The following is a 25156-nucleotide window of genomic DNA, read 5'->3' on the forward strand; positions in this document are numbered from 1 at the left end:
AATTCCTGTTCACCATGATATGGCATGTCGCTGGAAGCAATGCACATTTTTTTTACAGATCTGTAATTGAATGTTTAATGATTAAATCCATCAGTCCAAGGATTTTTCCATTTCAGCTAGCATTAGGCATGAGGCAGAAACAATCCCTGGACGAGGCATCAGCTCATCGCAAGGTGAATACAAGCACTCACATACACTAGCGTCATTTTAGTGTAACCAAATCTGCATATCTTTGAAAGGAAACCCAGCAGGAAAACATGTAAACTCCAGGCAGGGAATATCAGCGACATGACTCCCTGCAAGACAGCAGTGCTAACGCTGTGCCACCGTGTCACCCCATGTGTGTAATTATTAACAGTATTCATTATTTAAACGAAATTACGGAATTTTCTGTAAAATGTAACATACATACTTTAATGCATTTCATCATGAAAGTGATATCAAGTATAAATCTAAGGATTCTAAATGTGCAGAGAGTTGGAATATCATACATTTAATGTGTGCAGTGTGGCGATTCGCTGCTGTCAGGACCGGAGGAAGCCCTAGAAAAAAAGACGGCACAGAAGACGGTATGCGAGACTTTTAAAATGTATTGTGTCACTTACGATCAGGAAGATGCGACACTTGAATATAAAAGCCATAACCATACATCAAACATCGAAGCGTGCACACCAGTCTCGTAGGATCCGCAAAGCAGCTTTCTGTCACATGTAGACAGTAAACAGAGACTGACGTCACATTCCAACTTTTAGCACACTGCGCCCCCCACTTTTTGCTGGTACTGCAACTCGCGCACGCGTCGTGTTAATTTCTGAGGACCTGTTCAGAGGACGCATCAAATGAACGCTAGGAACGCGTGGCAGCCATGATGCGGGCACATATGCATTCTGAGCGTGAAGTATAAACAAGCTCTAAGACCATGGTTTGCACTGCTTCTTAAGTCATTTGTGGCACCTGTACATTGCAGATATAGGTATTTTCTGACTTTTACCTTAGCCATGCTATTTTCACTTTCCTTCCATTTGGCAAACAACCTATGTCAGTGAAAACCAGTACTACCAGATTTTATTATAAATTACTTCTTCATCCAATGACTTTCTTAATCTGGTTTTTTTCTGTTGCCTTTATGTAATATGTTTCTGTTGATATTTTCAAATTCCATGTACCTAACATTTTTAAGGCAACAAAGAAAGTAGTTCAGGTTTCTTAATAAATAATTTTAAATTTTTTCATTTTAGGGGTGTTGTAGAAGAAGGACCAAATACTGCAGAACATGGAAGAACTTCTGTTACATTTGAAAAATATGCAGCTGCTACTAAAATGCAGCCCCAGTCCTCTGGTTCTTTAAGATCCAATGCAGGGATTGAGAAAGGAAAGGAGATAGCTGCCAAACTTAATATACATCGTATTCATGGGCAGCTAAGGGGTCTTGACACATCAGGTATTTGTTTTTTACACATTTATATAATCTGTGGATTTTTAAAGACTGCTTCTTATGGCAGCTACTACCAACCTTACCCAAGTGCACATTAGTGGAGTTTAACAAAATCCCAGTGTTTTTGCCTGATATAAATGAATATATCTCAAACAATATTAAAAACAAAATCAGTAGACAGTAAGCCTAAAAAAAAATGTAGAACTTTGAATTTCAACATTCATCTGCTTGTAATCATCTTCAAAATTCTAAATTGTGTAAGTTTTATTTTCTTGTTTTTGAAGATATAGGAACAAGTGCAATCACTGCAATACCTTTTGAGAAGTCAAAAGTGCTTTTTACTCTTGAGGAACTGGATGAATTTTGCTTTGTGGATGAGACTGATATTCAGGGAAATGCTGATTTAAGTCGAACAACTATCAGTCTGGAGAAATGGGGATGGATTATGTTTGAGTGTGGCATTGAAAACTTGACAGTAAAAGGTAAATTAGTAAATGTAATCAACTAAATATCCCTTTTTCAATCCCTTTTTGTATGTTTTAACACTGTCACATGTCCTTTTCCTTTAGGAGGAAGACAGTCAGGGGCAATTTTGTATAGTGCTTTTGGTGTAATGGGCAAAACGGATGGCACAGAAAAAAATGGCATGTTAAAATCAAATGGGTCTTCTGCCTCTCATTCTGGAAGTGGCTACAGCACTGATGTATCAGAGGACAACCTTCCACAAGAAGGAGGGAGTCCTTCAATAGATGCTAATGGCAATTCTGAATCTGAAGAACAGGTGAGAACAGAACAAGACACTGTTAGTATGGAGTGATAGAACACTAGAAACTTGAACTTGTGTTTTTTGTTCCCCATTCTGATGTGTTATATACTTTACTCTATCTACTTATAACTTTTTTTAGGTTTAGTTTTTAACTTTAGTTATGTTAGGTCTCTTTAGCCTTCTAATTTCTTAGTCTATCATCATAGTCTTGTAAATTTTAATAAGTTTCTATAACGATGTCTATAGCCTTAGCAGTATTCTTTGATTGTGGGGAGGCATTCAATAACTAGGAGGCAGTGCATGAAAATTCCTCTTGCCCTAAGGATTTTAGATTCATCTTTGTGACTCGCAACAGGTCAGAACCTAATGATGGCAGTGAAAAAGATGGTCAGTAGCACTGATGTAAGTGTACTCCTAGTATGCAGAAATGGGAGAATTCATTCTAGCCTTATGTGCAGTGCTTCTAGGGTTCTTATGGCTCCTGGTAAAGTTGTAATGAACAGGCGAGTAAATGGATGGATGTCACAAGCCAGGCAAAAATCTCAGCTCACTTGTAGCTGATACCAGCATGACAGGTGAGCTCAATGTGGGGACAGCACTCCAAAAAAAGTAACTTCCAAAAGTACTTTAATTTCAAAAATAATAATAACAATAAAAATCTTAATTTAGCAACAAATGCAGGCTACATTGAGAAATGTTTTATGTGGCTTCTCCTCCATCCTCTGAATCAAGTAGATCTTAAAAAAGGAAATTGATAGTAAGTGTACCAAAGCTTCCAAGAAAGTTTGATAACATCCCATAAACCTCTAAAAAACAGGGACAGGCTTTAAAGGTCGAATAAATTGATTTGTCCACGTTTCAACCAAGTCAATTGTCTTTTTCCTCCTGTGTCACCAGTTAAACTAAACAAGGTGAGAACGAGCTTTAATACCCATAAGTAGTCTCTAGACCAATGAAATTTAATAAACTGAACAATTTCACATCAAAGGTGACTCATACCTTTTTATTAAAAGGATAAAATTAAAAATGTATAACTCGAACCTTGTCATTCCATAATTGGTTTCTGCTTATTTAGGTGATTTTCTTATTTAATTGTCTCATTCCTATCAATACATAAAAATCAAGTGCAATTTAAAGGATCCCCTCCTAGTTTTAAAGAACACCTATCTTAAGCCACATTCCAGTGCCACTGAGAGAGGAATTCAACGAGTACCTTTGCCTGTTGAGTTATTTAAATGACCTCCACACTCATACATGCATGCATGGCTGAACAAGCATGATTGACAGAGCCGAGCCTTGCTTTCCCAATCAGGAAGGAAAAGATTTCATGTTCTGGGATAAGTGTATTCCTTACCTTTTTCCACCTGTTTTCATAAAAAGCCATTTTACTGTTTTAAAGGAAAAACAAAAAATTGTTAATATCTACTGTATGTACACTCCACTGCCAAATATAGAATTGCCTGTGCATTCTGCTAAGCCTCACCAATGCACACAGAGCATCTAGGGGAAAAAAGAATATTCAGTTGATCATTTTTTGCAGTAGGCAGTGCACAGTGCCACAGTGATTTAATTCACACTTATAATATATTCTGATCTTGTATGTCACATTAGATAAATCAAATGGTGAAGATAATAATAATAGTAATATTGAAAAATAATTAACACTGCTAGGCTTGATTGACTTTAAAAGAAGCAATCTTAAATATTTAATACTATAATATAAAATATAAAATTCTCATCATTTAAGAAATTTTATTTTTATATATGTGCTTATATTTGACATTAAATCAGAAACTGTGTTACATTTTATAATGTTTAACATATACAGTATCATTGCTTTGTAAATATTTTATTATAGCCAATATTGTGAAATATTATAGTATGAAAGTGATGCTAGAAAATTTAAAAGTGACCTAAAATTCCCTCTGTGAAGCACTCTTGACAAGGAGGGAAAATTATTTTTTTTGCATTACTATACTTAGGATCAAAGATTATAAATCTATAAAACAAATTAAAAATAACATTTTACAATTTTGCAAAAAATTCTGAAAGTTGCAGAATGCTTGTTTACTTAGTTTTTTTTTTTTTTTTTTTAAAGGATGAAGGAGTTGAATCCGATGACTTGAAGAAGGATTTACCACTTTTGCCTCCTCCCCCAGACTCTAGCAGCATGAAGCTTACAATGAAAGAAATCTGGTTTAGTTTTGCAGCTCCCACAAATGTTCGCTCTCCTACACAGGCTTTTTCCAGGTCCTTTCTATTTTAAATGTATTAATATATTTATTTGTGTACTGGTTTAACACTATTTACCATTTTTATTCAACTTAAAGGTTTCAGTATCAGTACTATACAAGTATCTTTTTTCATTCTTACAGGTGACTTTTTTTTTAATGAAGCAGACTCATAAAAATTGCATGCATTACTTTTTATGTGTGTGTAAAAATAAACACCAATGCATGGTGCAGTGCTGGAGCCCCACAAGCGAAAATCCCCTCTTACTTTCAGAGTAGTCAGGAAATTCTGGGTGTACTGCCAGTAGTGTCTACTGTACTTTATGAATTTTTGCTCCTTGTGAAACTGTTCCTGTTCTTTCTCCCTCCAGAATCACCAAACCACATCTTGCTGATTTGGGGAGCTTCTTAACACTAGAATCTCTGAAGCCTATGAAAAAAGTCGTAATGCCGGGCCACCTTAAATTCCTTTGCACCTCTTCATCAGTGTCTTTGTTTTGCAACTGTGTCAGTCAGCACAAGCAGCCTGCTATCCCATCCCCCACCAACACAGCTGAAGTTCTCCCAGCTCAAGTCTGTTTATCTGGGTGTGAAGTGCCTGGAGTAAATAATATATCGTTATTTGGAATACATGCATTTCATGTGTGTTCTGTGTCAACAACGATCTGGGTAAATGTTGGATGACAGGAAATGCGAGGCAAGAAATGCTGAATACATAACTAAAACAGAAACATTTTTCATTTTATAATAATAATGACGTGAAGTGTATAATATGTGAAGACTTTAGTTCAAATATCAAATAAACATCCATCCATCCATCCATCCATCCATTTTCCAACCCGCTGAATCCAAACACAGGGTCACGGGGGTCTGCTGGAGCCAATCCCAGCCAACACAGGGCACAAGGCAGGAACCAATCCTGGGCAGGGTGCCAACCCACCGCAGGACACACACAAACACACCCACACACCAAGCACACACTAGGGCCAATTTAGAATCGCCAATCAACCTAACCAGCATGTCTTTGGGTTGTGGGAGGAAACCGGAGTGCCCGGAGGAAACCCACGCAGACACAGGGAGAACATGCAAACTCCACGCAGGGAGGGCCCGGGAAGCGAACCCGGGTCCCCAGGTCTCCCAACTGCGAGGCAGCAGCGCTACCCACTGCGCCACCGTGCTGCCCTCAAATAAACATGTACCCTTTTATTCAAGAATATAACCAAAGAAAAAAATCATTCAATTGTTGCTGTCAGTGACTTAAAACCCAAGCTCAAATGTCAATCGAAAGAAAGTTGACACGTCTTCTTGGATGGTGCAGGGGTAAGAGCTGCTGTGTTATAACCAAAAGATTGCAGGTTCGAGTCTAGCTATTTCTCGTTTTGTGTAATGAGCTATTATTATTATTTATTACTGTAATATAATTAAAACATACATTTGATTTAAGTTTTTACTAACTGTAAAAGATATCGCTAAAGGGATATAACCAGACATACAAATGCAGGTGAATCATGTCTTCTTGGTATCTTGTTGTCACTTGAATTTTTTGCTGCTCAGTTTTATTCTTGAATAAAAGCATACTTGCTTTGTTATACCTTTGCAAAAAGTGTTTATTTTATATTCCAGTAACCACTTGAATGAGATCAAATCTGTCTCTACCTCCATGCATGAAAAAGTAATTATTTGAAAAAGCGATGTTTTTGATTTTTGTTCTTGCCTGTACTCCGCGTTATGGTGCATGGTACTGAGAATGCAGACAGGCTTCTTTTCGGTTGCATACACCATCAGCATGGCACTGTCAGATCTAAATAAACACTAGCATGGAGAATTGCTTGCGTACTAAAGTGACTTTAGCTGCAGGTGGAAGTTCCATTCCCATTTTATTTATGGTGCAGCCGTCTATTAGCCAGTGAAAGCGATGTTAAGAAGTTGTCTGTTGTTACAGTTCTGCCTTTGTCCAGAAACAGCTCCATAAGCTTTTTGACCACGGTCTCGTCTTTCTCCTGTGGGACGACTAGGATCTTTTCCTAAATAATATGGCATTGCACATATGTACTTTGACTCCAAATTTATGTCAAATTTGTCAGGCTTGGTTGAGATGTATTGCAAGAAAGGACAACTGACCTTGGTTTGAAACAGTTGCTCATCAACAGTAATATGTTGCCCTGAGTTGTAACACAAAACTCAGTTCTCAACAGAACGTTGCCAGATGTCAGAGATTGCAGCAGATCTGTTTTTTTTCTCACATTCAGCACAGGTATCTTTGTTGCCAAAGCACAAATACCGCATGATAAGTCTGATAGTGATCACAGGGCATTGTATCTTTGATTGCTGGTACAGCAAATAGTTCTGAGCAGGCATCAATCATAGCACCAACTGTGGTCATCGCTGCTGTTGTGAAAAGAATGGAGATAAACAGCATCAACTCAGAGAGGGAGAGGCAAGTTTGTTGTACCAAGTGAACGTCACTGACAGAATAAAACTGAATTAAAAAAAAAAATGCAAGTAGCCAAAATTTAAACTGGATGTTACAGACTGAAATCAAATGTATGTTTTTATTTTATTGTAGTAGTAATAATAGCAGCTCACTCCTCAAGATCAAAAGAGCTCGGACTCGAACCTGCAACTTCTTGAATAAGAGGCAGCAGTTCTTACCTCTGCACCAGCCACACTTCAACTTTCCGTCAATTGATATTTGGACTTGGGTTTTTACTCATTGACAGTAACATCTAAATTGAATGATTTCTTTTTCTTTGGTTTTATTCTACTTTTGTGAAAGTATTCATTTGATATTTGAACTTCACACATACATTTCATGTCAACATGTTATCAATTATACATGAAAAAAGTTTCCGTTTTAGTTATGTGTTCAACATTTCTTGCCTCACATTTCCTGTCATCCTACATTTATCCACATTATTGTAGAAAAGGAACACATGTGAAATGTATGTATTCCAAATAATGTTATATTATTTACCCTATATAGCTCAAGGCACCTCACACCCAGATAAACAGACTTGAGCCTTGAGAATCTTGCATCTCACGTCAGCTGCGTTGGTGGGAGGATGGGATAGCTTGCTGCTTGTGCTGACTGACACATTTGCAAAACAAAGATGCTAATGAAGAGTTACGAAGGAATTTAAGGTGGCCCGACATTACGACTTTTTTCGTAGGGATTCTAATGTTAAAAATGTGCAAGTGTGTAAGACCAAGTTGGGGTTAGACACTTGCACATTTTTAACATTAGAATCCCAAGTTGGGGTTAGAGTTCTTCATCAGAGTTGATGACTTCTTGGCTGTGGGACAAAAAAAAAAGAACCCAGTACATTTATAGTTTCTAATGTAAAAAGCGATCAAAAAAATCTGTGGTGAAACCGTGACCCAGTATATTATAAAAGCAAATTATTAAGGTTTTTCAGCAAAATTTAAAGCCCCTCAGGACAAAAAAAAAAAAAAAAGGTGGTTCCAGGGGTGCAAACACCGGAATTGATGTCATCGATGGTTGGTTAGAAGGCAGAAGAGAAGAGGCGTTAGTATACACCGTCACTTGTGGATCGGTGTTGAATTACCACCACCAGTGCCTTTAAGCTGTCCTCAAGGCACACGTGTATATCACCAGTAACACCATATCTTGCGTTCCCTTTATTTTAATCCTCATAAAGGTAGTAAAGTAGTCGTGAGTATTATGATATGAGCCCAAACAAATGGCTTAAAGTGAAACTTAATTTTAGTTTATTTAGTAAATTACATGCTTCTCCCACTTCATGAAGCTAGTCTGTTCTGAATACCCCTTCATAAGGCAAATTTTAGTATAATGTGAATACCTAATGATCTGTACGCTGAAATGTTTTTGAAATTTTCACCAGCCCCAAAAATAAACACCTTTTTTATATAACATACATCAAACTGCATGGAATTGATAGAATTCGTTTAATAATATCATTACTCATCGAAACAAATCTTAATTTACAAAAAGTCTTTAATTAATAAATTATAAAATAAAAAAAACTTTATATTACAATAAATGAGTAGAATAAAATGCAGGAAATAAAAATTTTAAATGTTAAGGAAATTCAAAATTACAGAAAGCAGAAATTAAAAAAAGAAATTAGAAATTATACAGGAATTAAAAAAAAAATTAAGCCAATGTCTTGTATTCAAATTTCAAAATCCTAAATTAGCCAAAATTCAAAAAAACAAACATCCAAACACTACCAACTAACCCCTCCACACACAATGGTGTAGAAAGATGCACTTTAGAAGTAAACTGTTGCCATTGCAAACTGTAGTGGCTGAGGGAGGCTTAGTTAGTCTCCTGGTGCTGAAGATAGACTAATTAAAGCACCTGGGGGCTGTTTCTTTCACCGTCAAAAACAGTAATGCAATTAACAAGATACAGAGCTAGGTAAATTAAAATAACAAATAGATCTAAAAGAAGATGGTAAGCAGCTATAATACAGTTACCAGAAATAATCCTTAAATAAAACCTCTTTAACAAGCAATATAAAACGTAATATAAAAAAACCATGACAGCACTCGTTACAGATGCTTATCAGTTATTTTGGAGTTTCCCGCATTTTTAATACGTTTCACATTGCTTGTTTTAAATGTGTTCCAAAGACAAAAACAGGCATGTTAATTTATGTTTGGAATTCAAAGCAGTGAGCTTGCACAAATCACTGTCAAGCACTCTTTTTAATACATTAAATATACTTATATGAATAAGTACTTCTAAATAAAAATGACATTGATACACATTTGTGCTATAATTGTTTAAGAAAAAGTATGAATTGCAACATTCATTTTGTAGGTCTGGAAAATGGATATACCATTTTGTGTATTACAAAAAGTTAATTTCAAATAGGATAAAAGTAGTAGGGTGTTGACCATAATGGATGGGATAATGAGAAGTCAAGCAAATTTTCTATTAATTTGAAAGAGCTAAGAAAATAGCATTTTATTTAAAAATACCTTTAAACTAAATAACTTTAATTAAAAAAAAATTTTAACCTTAAAGTCTCTCTCTTTCTCTTCATAATTCCTCCCCCTTTCCAACTGTTTACTCTTTTTTTTTTCCCATGTATCCAGACAGTTGAATCTTTTAAGCACAGCAACCACTGCTATTGGAGCTTGGCTTGTTCCTGTTGACCAGCTTAAGTCTTCATTAAACAAACTTGACACAGAAGGAACTCTTCGATTGTGTGCAGTAATGGGCTGCATAATGACAGAGGCTTTAGAGGTAACATGATTCTTTGGTTTCTATGTTAGTTATTATTTACTGTTCTTATTTTTCTGATGCATTTATCCAAGGCGACTTGCAACATTTCTTTTGTTTTTCCAATTGGAGCATGCACCAGTGAAGTAACTTGCTCATGGTCTCACAGTGTCAATTGTGGGATTTGAACCCACAACCTCAGGGTTTGAACTCCAAAGCCTACATTACAACTACACCACACTGCGTACAGTTTCAATGATGATGAGAAACACTTCATTGGATAATCATAATTAGAAGCAGTAAAGTTGATTATATTTTCTAATGTGCAGTACCTAGCTGTGTGTCTTTCTACAAGGCTTTGCTTTTGTAAACTTTAGAATTCAAACTTTGAGAATTCTTTGTCATCATTATTAAAAATTACAGGTACTAAATAATATCATTTTAATATGAACCTCATTAGACTAACACTATTTCAGATTTTTTTTATAATCTTAGTTTTATGATCTTACTTTTTGTTTTATTTAAGTTTCTTTAATTACTAGTTTGGGATTATTTCTGGTCCATTTTTCGTTTAATGCTGAATTTCTTTGCATTAAGGAATTTGTTATACAATACATAAAAAAAAATTCTAAATATCATTCATGTTTTACAAAATGCATATTGTTTAAAGGGTGGCCTCTTAGACTTATCCAAATTTGCGAATATTTCAAACTAAATGTCTGTGCTCCTTTGTGTTTATATTTTAATAAAAAAAGCACTTTGAACACAGACAAAAGTAAGAGTGATTTCTCCGCAACAAGTCTAGCTTTGTATAAACGTCTATCATCTGGGGACTCGTATAAATGGTGTGTACGCAATAAAATGTTATGTATGCCTGCTTCCACTCTCACTTCGAGATGTATAAAAAATAAATTTGGTGTAAAGCCACGCACATTTTCATGGCAGCCTCGCACTGTGCATATGAAAGTTTCTGCTCAGTTTTACAAATAGGCGGCACCCAGTGTCAAAGCAGTGCCACTGTTTTTGTGTGGTGTCCCTTTCTTTTTTAGATTTGCATCAATGATGCAGGAGTTATCAAATACACCAAAATTAATTGCATATCGTTTACAAATTTAATTCACTTTAATGTAATCATTCTGTAACAATATCATGGTGCATGGAATGGTCAGACTGTTCCAACTATCATAGCTGCTTTAACGTTATTAGAAGACATTGCAAATGGAAGAATTAGAAGAGAGCACATATTTATAGATGATGATAACTGGCTTTTAAGTTTATTTCAATTTCTATCCTCATAGAGCTGTGTGCTAAACTGGCTTCAGCTTTACAAAGGAAGACTGTGAAGAATTGTGTTCAACCTTTTCCTTTGCAAGTTCTGTCCACCCTTGGGTTTTTATCCACAGGAGCTTTTCAGCGTGAAATGGGTGACCAATCAGTTATTTCTCAGTAATCACTGAGTTGTGCCATGCCAGCTGTATGGGATGGTATTATCAGCTTGTCATCCAGATATACAAGATTTCTTTACACTGTGGTTGAACTGCAAAACCTCAAAGCACAATTCCCAGCAATGTCTGGTTTTCAAAATGTAATCAGAGTGTTCAACTGAATGCACATTGCTAACTGGACAAGTTACATCAGCCAGGGATGAATCACTAAAAGAATGAGCTGGCATTTCATCATCTATAGCAGGGTATATATATATATATATATATATATATATATATATTAACCGAGAGCCAGTGTAAGGATTTAAGAAGAGTTATGTGTTCGTATTTTCTTGTTCTTGTAATAATTCTTGCAGCCGCATTTTGTATTAACTGGAGGCTGTGTAAAGAACAATTTGAACATCCAGTGAACACCGCATTGCAGTAGTCAATCCTACTAGAGATAAATGCATGAATTCATTTCTCAGAATCCTGTTTATTTAGAAAGCGCCTTAATTTCCTAACATTTTTAAGATGGAAGAAACATGTTTTGGACAACTTTGTAATATGCACTTTAAATGACATGCTAGAGTCAAAGATAACTCCTAGATTGCGGGCTGATTCAGTAAAATTAATTGGGATTCCAACTGAGTTAAATGATGACAAAATATTGTTATGATCAGCGTCATTCCCTCCAACAATTAACATCTCTGTTTTATCTGTATTTAAAGACAAGTAGTTCTTATTCATCCACTCCTTTAATTCGCTAACACAACTAATTAAAGACAACATTGGAGAAATTTCATCTGACTTAAATGAAAGGTATAACTGGGTGTCATCTGCATACGAGTGAAAATTAACATTATGTTTCCTAATGATAGATCCCAGTGGAAACAGTAAAAGTCCCAGTACTGAGCCCTGCGGGACACCATATTGAACTTCTATGTATAATGATGGAGTACTGTCAGCACATTTCTGTACATATTGGAATCGATTTGATAAATAAGAACTAAACCAAGTGAGCACGGTGCCTGTAAGCCCAACATCATTTTCTAGCCTGTGTAGTAAAATAGAATGGTTGATGGTGTCAAATGCTGCACTTAAGTCCAACAACATAATTACAGTGGAGTTTCCTTCATCAGAGGATATCAGAATGTCGTTTACAGCCCGCGTTAGTGCCGTTTCTATACTATGACCAGTGCGAAAACCAGACTGGAATTTCTCAAATAAATTGTAATGCGTAAGACTGAAGCTGATTGGCGACTACTTTTTCTAGTATTTTAGAGAGAAACAGTAGATTTGAAATAGGCCTATAATTATTTAGTATATGTGGGTCTAGGTCTGACGTTTTAAATAATGGTTTAATGACTGACACTTTTAGTGTATCAGGTACTGTGCCATGCAATAATGAACTACTGATAATGTTTAGAATAGGCGCTGCAAGAACATTCATTGCACTTTTTACTAGTTTTGTTGGCACTGGATCTAGGGAACAAGTAGTGGGCTTCATTTTAGAAATTAAAGTTAAGACTTCCTGCTCAGTTACAGGATTAAAATTACTAAAGTGCTGAATGCAATGTGAGACAGGGTCTGCTAAGCTAGTATTTGGTTTGTAGTGTGATGCAGAGATCTGGGATCTTATATTTTTAATTTTCTCATTGAAGAAGTTCATAAAGTGTGTACTGCTAATATCTGTTGGCATTTTGCACTATTGATCTGAATTTCCATTTGTTAATTTAACCACTGTTCTAAACAGTACCCGAGGATTTTTATTATTGTTATCTATTAATGTAGAATAGTATTCTGAGCAAGATTTAAAGAGGGCTTTTTTATATTTATTAACACTCTCTGTCCATGCAATTTGAAAGACATGTAGCTTTGTTGTTCTCCATCTGCGCTCCAGTTTTCGACACTCTAATTTAAGAGCTCGAGTGTTTTCATTAAACCAGGGAGAGTTTCTATGTGCTTTGATCACTTTTGTTTTAAGGGGAGCCACTGTGTCCAGAGCATCTGTCAAGGTCACATTATAATGTGATGTTAGCTGATTTAAATTGTTTTCCACAATTATACTTGACTTACTCAAAGTAACTATAAATTTTGAAGCAGAATTACAATCTAGATTTCGCACTGTCTTTGTTTTAATCAGGGAGTGTGTTGACAAGGGCAGGACTAAATCAAATGTAATTAAGTAGTGATCGGAAATAACTTCATTTAATGGAGTGATATTTAAATTTTGAATTTCAACTTTGTAAGTTATAATTAAATCTAATGTGTGGTTATGATTATGTGTTGGACCTTTGACAATCTGACAAAAACCTACTGAATTTAACAAATAAGTAAAACATTTGCTAAAAGTGTCAGTTTCCACATCAATGTGTACATTAAAATCCCCCATCAGTACTATGTGATCATAATTTATAGCCAAATCAGATAGAAGGTTGCTAAATTAAGTCATGAACAATGAATACAGCACTGGTGGTCTGTAGACTAGCACTATAATTGTGTTGGAATCTGTTTTAATATTTAAAATGAATGCTTCAAAGGATGTAAAGTTGCCTAGATTTTTAGAAGTGATTTGCATTTTGTTACAATGAATTATTCCAAGGCCTCCTCCTCGACCAAAATCTGTAGACTTATGAAGGAACGAGTAGCCATCTGGTGACGCCTCAGCTAGGGGGACAGTGTCACATTTAGTAAGCCAGGTTTCAGTGAGAAGACACAGATCAGATTTTGTACTTAATGTAATATCATTTACCAAAACAGCTTTAGTGCCAAGAGAGTGAATGTTTAATAAGCAGCATTTAAAACTGCATGGTTCTTTCTGAACTGCTGATATATTTTTTGTTTTAATTTGAAGTAAATTTCTATTACAGATGCCCCTGGTGGAGGGTCTGGTTTTATCTCTTGATCTAATTTTACACCTTATTTTTTGGTTATCAATTAATTTAAGGTTTGTATTAAGACTAAATTTACTGGATGCCCCATGACAAAGATTATGGGTAACAGCTTCAGGAAAGTAACAGGTTGGATAAACAACAGCCTGTGATTTAAGATCACATGACTGCGGCCTGGATGGTGCTTTAATCAGTCAACCAGGCAGTTTTCCTGCCATATTTTGGGATAATACATAAGATCCCCTCCAGTTAGAATGAAGACCATCTCTTCTGAAAAATCCAGGCCTTTCCCAAAAATCATCCCAATTGTTCACAAACGCTATGCTTTTGTTTGCACACCAGGTTTCTAGCCAGCAGTGTAGGGAATGCAATCTGCTATAAATCACATCCCCTCTATGTAATCTTGGTAACTAAATTCCGACATTTTCTTTTGGCTTTGATGCATAGAGAGATGAAGTTCCTCTTTAATGCCTCAGATTGCTGTGAATAAATATCATTAGTGCCGACATGCAGCAATAAGGTAGATACTTCATCATTGGCGACACAGTCCATTGCGGCCTCTATGCCAGAAATCTTGGCCCCTGCGAGGCACTTAACATTAACTGCTGGTTTAACACAGTTTGGAATTCTAACATTCCGCACTATGGAATCGCCAATTATGAGCACTTTCTTATTCTCAGTTTCCACAGGCGCTCTGCGGAATGCTGAGAATCTGTTCTGGGTCCGAATTCGTGACCTGGGTGCCGGGGGACTACATTTTGGATTCTTAGACCCCCGTCTTACTGTTACCCACTCGCCCTGTGGCTGAATTGGTGCTGCTGACTTCGGCCGTGCACTGACTACAGTGGGACCAGGAGAGACTGAAGCCGAATCAGAAGTAGCCGAATTGTCTAAACAAACCGAGTCGATCCAATTTTCGGTTTGCCTAATCGCTATCAGATTCCTAACGCGGTCCTCCAATTCGCGTATTTTCCCGACCAACTCTAAATTAACTAAACACTTTTGGCAGGTGAAGCTGTCTACACTGTCGGCCGGAAAACCTGAACTGTACATGCTGCAGGACACACAACATATAAGCGTGCCCTCAACAGGCAGAGAGCAGATAGAACTTATGTTTAGTGTTGATGTCATCTTCTCCGTTTTCTGTAGTTAGTTAAGTGCTTTCTGCTTCAGAGACCGTCGGCTTTAAGTTTCCATCACCTGCTGAGCGATTGACTTTAGTTTCTCAGTGCCGGTTATTTCTACTGCTCAGCTGCCGGCTTTACTTCAGATGAACTTGCTCGGGTGTTTGCGAAGGGCTACGTGCCTGTGGGAGACGCCACTGCTCTGTGCTTCCGCTCGCTGCTACGCTCATGCTTCTGCCTGAGTGAGTGAGTGAGTGAGTGAGTGAGTGAGTGAGTGAGTGAGTGAGTGAGTGAGTGAGTGAGAGAGAGAGAGAAAATCAGTCTGTGAATCAAGTCAATCATTACCGGATGAGCATGGCAGATGAGGAGACACACACACACACACACACAAAGCAAGGGGAAGGTGTAAAGGCACTCAGAGCTTTTATTAAAGATAATTAAAAAATCGAATTGTCCAAAAAGTGCAACACTGAAATTCAATAAATAAGTAATCCAGTAAAAAGTTAATTAATGACGGTTAAAATGTTCCAATTAATATTTCATTTAAAACGAAGTTAAAAGCAATCCAGATAGCAAAAAAGCAATCCTTTAAAATTCTCAGTCCCTGGTGCTTCCCTTTAAAAACCAAGTCCTACTTGCTTATTCTACTTGGACCTCACAGCACAGAGAGACGTCAACCAAGAACACCAATCCCATGGTGTTCCACGGGGAGCCACCGGACCCCGCTCTGCTCTGTACTCACTGCTGCCATAGGGCTCCACCCGGCGAAAGCATGCCATCCTCCCATCTCTGCCCATCGCTGGCTCGACCTGGCGAGAGGACACTCCTGATTATGATGATCACTTCTGCTCCCAAGTCGCTCAATAAGAGTGTTCCCTGAACCCCATCCTGAGTTCTAGCCACGTGCTACACCCTGGGGCTCCATTCCCGCACAGCTGTTTCTCTCTCAAAACACAGCCTCTATTGCTCCTGCCTCTCTTCTTCCTTTCATTAACCTCCATTCTTTCTCTTGGTTCTCCCCTTTTTCTTATGCCAGCTTGTTCTATACAGTATGTCTCCATGGGCGCAGTGTCTCAGGCACACACCACAGGAAGCCAATGAAGCAATTGAGACAGACTGTACCCTCACATGCAAGTGTGTCTCGCCCCAGTTACTCCACCACCTCCCCGCACTTGTGCGAGCATGCACACCCACAGAATGAGCTGGCCAATTAATACTTTATTGAAACTGAAACTTTTTTCTGAACCGCGGATCCACTGTACCACAGCCTCCACTTCGCATTTACTGAAATTCTTAATCTTTTCACATGCTTTTCCCATTGTCTTTTAACAAAATACTAAAGAGTAGGGGCTATTTATATTGATTTGCATATTCAAATATGCAAAATTCTGTGAGGAGTCGGGGTGGGGCTGTAGGCACATGCATATGCGTTAAAATTCACGTTCATAAGGATTTATAAAGGGGGAAGTACATGGACCTTGCACAGTTTTATGCATCTGGATCTTTTTGTGCGTACGCACATTTCCAGTTTTATCCATACACCATGTTTAATTGTGAATTCTCTGAGTCTGAGTTTAATATTGCTAATTTACTATCTTATTTTTAGTGTTAGTAAGTCTCGTACTTTTCTGAAAATTTTCTTGCTCTGTTTTATCGTTTGTCGTGGATTCTACGCATTTTTATCAAGTTTTTGTTGGCTATTCACCTGTTGCCTGGACATACTGTTTTATCGTTTGCTGTGGATTCTACGGATTTTTGTCAAGTTTTTGTTGTCTACTCACCTCTTGTCTGGATATACTGTTTTACTGTTTGTTGTGGATTTTGCGGCGCTGTCTGGATGGCATCCCTTTCTCCCTCTTCGGCTGGAATGGTGCTCAGCTATTCCAGTTTGCAACTTCGCCGACTAAATCCTGTAACCACTCCTGGAATTAACATCCCCATCATTAAAGAACTTGGACTTCTTCACCGTCCTCGTTGCATTCATAGAGGCTCTGGTCGAAAGTTCATTTTCCATAATCGGCAAAAGTGCTCTGCTTCCAACATTCCATCTTTTTGGTCACTTGTCGCGCGTTTGATGCGTCATCAGAGCACTGTTGTGTCAGCTACTATCAATACTAGAAGTATCGCGAGATCTCTGCACTCTAGCATGGGAAACACCCGAGCCATTGTGAGAAATACCGCGAGATCCTTACATCCCCGGCTGGATTTATTTTGTGGAGTGGATTCTAAGCTGCATGGAGTGGATTTTAATGTTTTGAGACCTGTACAGAGATTTACTCCACAATCACTGGTCAAATTTGAACTGTTTAATTCTCAGTCCATCAGCAATAAATCCACACTGATTGAAGAACACATTAGGGAGAAGGGACTTGACTTCATGTGTCTGACAGAAACCTGGCACCAGTCAGAGGCTTACTCTGCCTTAAATGAAGCGTGTCCATCTGGCTACAGTTATTTGGAGGCAGCTCGCAGTACTGGGCGTGGTGGTGGTCTAGCCATCATCTATCGTCAGGTCCTGGGGGTGTTCCCTATTTCGCTACATGTAACATCTTCCTGCGAGTGTCTTGCATTTAAATGCAAGCCCCCTTTTCCCATGACTGTTCTTCTTATCTATCGACCTCCAAAACCCAACTCTGCCTTTATTCCGGAAATCACTGATCTTCTCACAACACTTTGTGCCACCTCTGCTAACATCATAATCCTGGGAGATATAAATATTCATGTTGATAATCCTAAAGGTTATCTCACTGTTGATTTTCTTGAGCTGTTAGATTCTCTCAACTTACAACAATATGTTGATGTCCCCACACATTCTAGGGGACATACACTTGACTTGGTTATTTCAAACTCTGCTTTAATTAGTAATTTACAGGTTTATGTACTTGGTATTTCAGACCACAAGTAGTGTCAATGGAGCTGCCCTTTTTCTCCCCTCGTACCAAAGCAAAACGACAGATTCATTTTAGAAATTTGAAGAACATCAATGTGGATGCCTTGGCCCTGGACCTTAAACTTCTTTCTTCTGACCTTACCAGTTCCAGCTCTGTTGCTGACCTCATGGATCTCTACAACCAGTTTCTGAGCAGTCTCCTGGACTTTCATGCCCCTTTAACATCTAGGTCCGTCTCATTTTCATGCTCAGCACCTTGGTACACCTCCGAGCTACGAAAAATGAAGGCGGCTGGGCATGTCCTTGAGCGGCTGCTCAAGACTTCTGGGTTGACTGTTCACAGACAGGCCTATAGGGAACATCGGAGGGCGTATGCAGAAGCTTTGAAGGTTGCACGGTCCAGGTTCTATTCTACCATCATTAGAAATAGCTCCAGGGATCCTAAAAAACTTTTTTCAACTATAAATCATCTTCTTAAACCTCCTTCATGTGCTCATTCCGAGGCCACTGATGAGAGGTGTAATTTGCATATTAATTTTTTCAAACAAAAGGTTTATAACATTTGCTTACACTTCTCTACCATGGATATTCTGTTCTCCCCAACTGTCGACCCGCTGCCTGAGACTATCTAGCCCCTTTGCTCCTTCTCTGTTGCCACACGGGAAGAGGTGGAGGACGTCATCAGAAAAATGAAACCGTCTACCAGTTCTCTGAACCCTTTTCCCTCAGCCTTGCTAAGGGCCAACATTTCTGCTGTTTCTCCACTTATCACCAGGATTATAAACCATTCTATTTTGGCTGGCCATATTCGTTCTGCACTAAAAACTGCTGCCATCAGACCTCTACTGAAAAAACCCACCCTGGATCCTGAAGTTCTCTCTAACTATAGACCCATCTCTAATCTTCCATTTCTCTCTAAAGTTCTGGAGAAGATAGTTGCAGTACAGCTTCATGATCATCTCAAATTGAATAACCTATTTGAAAAGTTTCAGTCTGGTTTTCGCCCTGGCCATAGCACCGAAACAGCCCTGGTCAGGGTCACTAATGACCTTCTTATGTCAGCAGATACTGGTTATCCTTCTTTACTTGTTCTCCTTGACCTGACAGCTGCTTTTCGTTCACCATCTTCGTTCTTCTACCATCACCAGTATCACTTCCTCTGGTCAAAGCATTCCTCTTTCTACATTTGTTACCAATTTGGGTGTTAAAATGGACTCTCAACTCACTTTTGACACCCACATTAAACATCTCTGTAAGTCATCTTTTTACTATCTCAGGAACATTGCTAAACTTCATCCAACACTTACCCTGGCAGATGCAGAGAGGCTTGTCCATGCCTTTGTCTCATCCAGGCTGGATTACTGTAATGCGCTCCTCATTGGGAATCCTGGCAAGAGTATCCAGAGACTCCAGTACATTCAGAATAGCGCTGCCAGGATCCTGATGAGGGTGCGAAAACATAGCCACATCACTCCTATCTTGAAAACCCTCCACTGGCTCTCTGTACCAGTTAGAATAGAGTACAAGGTTTCCCTCCTTACCCATCAGTGCATCTATAGATCTGCTTCCCTGTATTTACAGGAACTCCTTATCCCTCATACTTCCTTACGCACCCTCCATTCTGTGCATACTAACACTCTTCAAGTTCCCAGAACTAAGCTTAGCAGTATGGGTGATAGGGCCTTTTCTTCGGTGGCGCCGAGGCTGTGGAATTCTCTCCCTGACTACCTGAGAGCCCCACAGTCGACTGATGTTTTTAAACGAAACCTAAAAACCTATCTTTTTAGAAAGACATTTTGTTAAATTATTTTTATAGATTATTTTGTTTGTTAATTTACTCTTATTTTGTAGCACTTTGAGATTGTTAAATATAAACGCAATATAAATAAAATTTATTATTATTATTATTATTATTATTATTATTACATGAGGCCCCTGGTCACTATTATTCTTTTTAACCGCTCTCCTCCCTAGTGGTATCAATGGAATGCAGGGCCGGATTAAGAGCTTTGGGGGCCCGTAGCACATTTCAAATTTGGGGGCCCTTTTGGTCTGCATCATCTGAAGTTTAGATTCTGAACAGTTCAAACCGGACTAAATAATTATTTTACTCTCGATTATAATAAGAATCTTATAATATTTATGTGAATGTTATGTGTTGGGCCCCTAAAGTTTTGTTGTGTAAGAAATTTACAGTTTAAAAACGTAAAGATAATATTTTTAAAGACCAGTTTTTCAATGCTACACTTTTTCATTAAATATTGGGTCCACCATTTGGGGGCCCCCGAAATTGCGGGGCCCGTAGCATATGCTACATGTGCCTATTGGTTAATCCGGCACTGATGGAATGGAATGGAATGTTACTGTTAATGTTCTAAAGTGTTATTGATAAAAAGATGTATATTTTTACAGTACCCTCCACTATTATTGGGACCCCTTGTAAAAATTAGTAAGAAGGGTTAGAAAAAAAAGCACTATTTGCTGAAGAACCATCATCTTGCACTGAAAAATTGAGAAACATCTGACTTTTAATTGAAACAGGTTCATTCAAAGAAAAACAAAGTCCTCATCAAGAAATAAATACTTTTAACAAAAACACATTTGCCACAGTTGTTAGCACCCCTGCATTTAATACTTTGTACAACCTCCCTTTGCCAATATAACAGCACTGAGTCTTTTGTTGTAACCATTTATAAGGATGGAGAATACAGAACATGGCCTCTGAGTCCATTCTTCTTTATATAATCTCTCCAGATCATCCAGGGTCCTAGGCCTTCTCCTGTGTACTCTCCTCTTCAGCTCACTCCACATGTTTTCAATAGGTTTCAGGTCAGGTGACTAAGATAGCCATGGCAGAACTTTGATTTTGTGGTCAGTTAAACATTGCAGGGTTGATTTGGACATGTGTTTCATATCGTTATCCTGATGAAAGATTCAATGATGACCCAGTTTTAGTTTCCTGGTGAAACAGCCGGGTTTTGATGTAAAATCTGCTGATATTTCATAGAATCCATGATGCCATGCTCCCATGCCGTTTTGGGTGCCCAAACCTTTGCAACAGGCCCTTTTCGTTTTTTTGGTATTTTCTACCTGTGAGTGATGGAAATAAAAATGGAATCTTGCTTAAAATATTAAAGACTAGAGGGCTTTGCCCCCTGCTTGCTACGCTCGCCAACCCCCGTGTTTGGTTTTCCAGATACACACTTTTAAGATTTTTTTTTTTCTTTGAATTGTTGCTATTTCATTAGTTTCACTTTTATTTCAGAACTTATGTAAAAACAATATTTGGAATCTTTCGAGTTCCAATATGCTGAATCTTTTAAATGAGGTCTGTGAGACATGTGTTTAATGAGTTTGTACCATAATTCAGGATAGGTTTCTCTGTTTGGAATTTCAGCACAGACAAAGCAATCTACATCATCAGCAGTTAGTAATTTTTTTTGCAAAGTAACCAATAAATGCATGTGAGGTAAAGCACGTTTTTGAAATTCTCTGACTAATTCTCTAAACTTCAAAGCCTTACAATATTTACATACTTCTGACACATCACCTGTGTCCATATATTCGATCTCAATTCGCCTTTTAGTTATTTCTCTGAGTAATAATTTCTCTTTTTTTGCGCTACTGCGATGTTTACTTTCTTTTTTTTGACACTATCATTTTTTTCTGCTTTCATATTCTGTATCTTGCTCTGTATGTGTTTAGCGCCTACGTTTTTTGTTTTTTTTTTGCGTCTTTTGAATTCCAGTTTTCATTATCTCTAACCTGCTCTGCATGTATTTGGCCCTTTTGTTTTGTAACCTCTTTATGACGTTTTACTTTATTTTCTACTCTGTCTTTTATTTCTGACCTCGCATTGTCCTGCTTTTTTTTCAATGACACCTGGTCCGTGGTGATTATTTTCCCTTTTTCGAGTAATAATTTCCGTTTGTTTGCGCTACTGCAATTTTAATTTTCTTTTTTTTATACTTTATAATTTTCCTACTTTCATATTCGTTAACTTTCTCCACATTTGTATCGCGCATACATGGGCAAAGTTCAAACTTCAGAGTGCTGCCATCCCAGCTTGCAGTCCAACCTAGGAGTTAAACAGTATTTGGTCCAATGCATATCTTCAAATATTCTGACATATTGTTACATTTTTAATTGCCTAAAGAATATTTGCCATATTTAATATTATATGCATTTGTATTTAATATTAATACTCTTTGTATATTTAAAATTAATGTGATCAGATTTTAAGTGCATAATATTATGTACTTTCAAAGTTTATTTATTTATTTTTTTGAAGAACTTTTTACCTTGACTAAAATGATAAGTGTGTATTCTTTTCAGAAAAAAAGCATTCATATTCCACTGAAAAGCAAGTACAACAGAGTTACTAAAAGAGCTCGCTGTCTGCAGGAAAATCCTTCATGTTTACTTTGCAATATTCTACATAGATATTTGCAACATGCAGAATACTCAGTTATTGAAGAAGCTACCATGGTATGTATTGTACAACAAATGATGTGCTCTCTATTTATTATGCACACGTCATTAATTTACCTTCAACAGGCAGTTTGGGAATCTGCAGTATTATCTTTGCTCATTATTTTACACCAAGTGTTTATACAAAATATACAGTATATGAGTTAAGTGCTGCCAGCCAACAACAAAAATGTATGTTAATTTTTTGGAAGTGCACGCCATTGTCTGATGCAGAAACACTTTCTTCCTAATAAAATGTTGTTGGTAATTGGTGTTTTTTAGGCATGTCTTTTAATTTAATGGAAGGGTGATACATTCCAATTTTTAGAATATTGAGTAAAGTCTGTGTTTGCATTCTACTGTAAGAAGACGTTTCTTTGTACTTTAAGTCTGTTTTCTTGGGTGTTTAACTAACTAACACAATTTTTCAGTTTTTCTTTCTGTATTCCTTCTGTGGAATTATTTTTTTAGATGTGATATGCGTATAGTTTTCCCTCTCTGTCTCAATCTCTTGGGAAAATATACATTAGATTTTTAAAAATCAAAAATCCTTGTTATATTTTAAAGAGAAGAAAGCAGTTTTCATTATTTAAGACCTCACACTCCCCAGCAGCAAACTGTGTGCCTCTTTTGATCAAGTCACTGATATCACAGTATCAAAGCCATAGTGGCACACTCGCAAACAGTTTTTAATTATACAGCATTTATTTATATAGCACATGTCATGTGAAGAGTAGCTGCAGCAAAACATAAAAGGAGAACAAAAGTAACTGATAAAGAAGTGTGCAGTAGATACAAGAGTGAAACAGCAGCACATAAATTACAACATGCAAATGAATCTGAAGAAGCGAAAATTCACATATGTCAAGTAGATGCCACTACAACATGAAACAAAGGAGTGAGTGAAACTATCAGCATTAAAAAGGATTACAATGGAATGCAGTTATGATCAATTATAAACACAACATCTCATTTATCAGTGACCTGAAAACATGATGAATGTGTTTGCAAAATCAAAACAGATAGTACAATTTTAACAGTAATGTTAAATTAAAAAGCTAATGTAAACACAACCTGATATTTCTGTTGTACAGGTACGTTAAAGCGTTAAATGTAACAATGATAATATATAGCATGCTCGAGAAGTAGATAGTAACACACTGTTACATGTCTACCAGACTTAATCCTTGACCAGTGGCTTCCGTGCTTTTGAGAAAAGTATTGTAAGGAATGGTGCACACATTTAAAGAAGCAACACTGCAGCTGCTTTTCAGTGTATATTTCTCACATAATAATAATGGAATTTTTATGTTGAAGTATGCTTCCTTAGTTTTACACTGCTCACCCACATATCGTCATGGATGCATAAAGCGTTACTTGTTTCAAATCGGTATTAATTTTTGTCTGACATTTGGAATAAAGTAAAAGCAATTGCCTAACTTTGGAAGAATAACCTGGGTGATGGTCATTTTTTAAAACATTTGTTGAGCACAGTTTTAACTGGAACCTTGTCATTTGATAAATAAAACAGACATTTTTAATATTTTTTTTAGTTTCTTTAAAATAGTTTTTTTTTCTTTTAGAGTGATGGTCTCCCAGCCCTTGTTACCCTTAAGAAAGGCTTGGTTGCTCTTGCTAGACAGTGGATGAAATTCATTGTAGTCACACAAGGGTTTAAAGCAGTTGGATTGCTGAGACCAACACAGTTTCCCAAACCTAAGAATCAGATACAGCAGACGTGCGAGTCAGCCCAGGGACTGGATAATGGAGGAGGGCTGCAGAGTGATACAAGTGCTGATGGTGCAGAATTTGAATTTGATGCTGGTAAGTTATCTGTGTCTGTGTATGACTGTACAGTCACATTAACATTTATCTGACCTGAAACCTTATGATATTCACTATTACATTTTGGGATAGTAAAGAGAAAAATATTTTATGGTTTCACACCAATACTGCATATAAGTTTTTAACCTCATACATGACTGCTGCTTTTAAGGTTTATTAAACAAGCTGGTTTATCAATACATTCTGTGTAAGAGCTATATATTTGAAATTAAATTTTGACTCCAAAATATGCACAAGTAAACAAAAGTAAATAATGCATGTTTACAAATATGTTTTTAGTTTTGTCACAAAGAAGTTCTTAGTAACATTTTATTTTGTTTATTTCTCAGTGACATGATAGAAAATTGTGGTCCCTGCTATTTACATTATATAATAGTAATTCTAAACCTCTATGCATGTGCTATTGGCCATGGAAATATGTTGATTACAGAAAATATTTAATTCATGATCTGTTGTCAACTATACTGTTGTCCTCCTCAATAGACTGGCTATAATTTAATAAAGTAACCAAAATAATACCACATTTATTTATACTGTATTTTAAATTAGCAAAGGCAATTACAAAAGTGTAAGTGGCTTTGTTCATGTGAAATCACACTTCAACGAGATCATTTGTTCATGTTATTGTTATGTGTGATGGAAGCATGTTAATCCTGATATTTTTTATTAAATCAAGCAAATGTGCATTCTTCTAGTTTTAGACTGGAATCTTATGACTACATTGCAATGCATAATGCACTAAAGACACATATTGAGAGAAATTTAGAAAGATCCATGCATGGATTTTTCATTAGAGTATACTCCCACTACACAAGGTGGAGAATATCTAGATCAAATAAACATTTACAACAAAATAAAGATTAGG

General features: G+C 37.1%; 1 protein-coding gene across 10 annotated transcripts in view; it reads left to right on the forward strand.

Moving 5' to 3' along the window:
* kiaa1109 (KIAA1109 ortholog) overlaps positions 1-25156 on the forward strand; it is a 371922-nt gene that overhangs the window by 210810 nt on the left and 135956 nt on the right. For all 10 annotated transcript variants that reach the window (XM_051928377.1, XM_051928381.1, XM_051928382.1 and 7 more), the window contains exons 35-41: positions 1239-1441; positions 1720-1917; positions 2005-2216; positions 4300-4451; positions 9518-9668; positions 22312-22464; positions 24030-24270. In XM_051928377.1, the coding sequence (XP_051784337.1) occupies positions 1239-1441; positions 1720-1917; positions 2005-2216; positions 4300-4451; positions 9518-9668; positions 22312-22464; positions 24030-24270 (1310 nt within the window). The remainder of the gene's footprint in view (positions 1-1238; positions 1442-1719; positions 1918-2004; positions 2217-4299; positions 4452-9517; positions 9669-22311; positions 22465-24029; positions 24271-25156) is intronic.

This window comes from Erpetoichthys calabaricus, chromosome 5 (assembly GCF_900747795.2).
Source record: "Erpetoichthys calabaricus chromosome 5, fErpCal1.3, whole genome shotgun sequence".
Classification (NCBI taxonomy): Eukaryota; Metazoa; Chordata; class Cladistia; order Polypteriformes; family Polypteridae; genus Erpetoichthys; species Erpetoichthys calabaricus.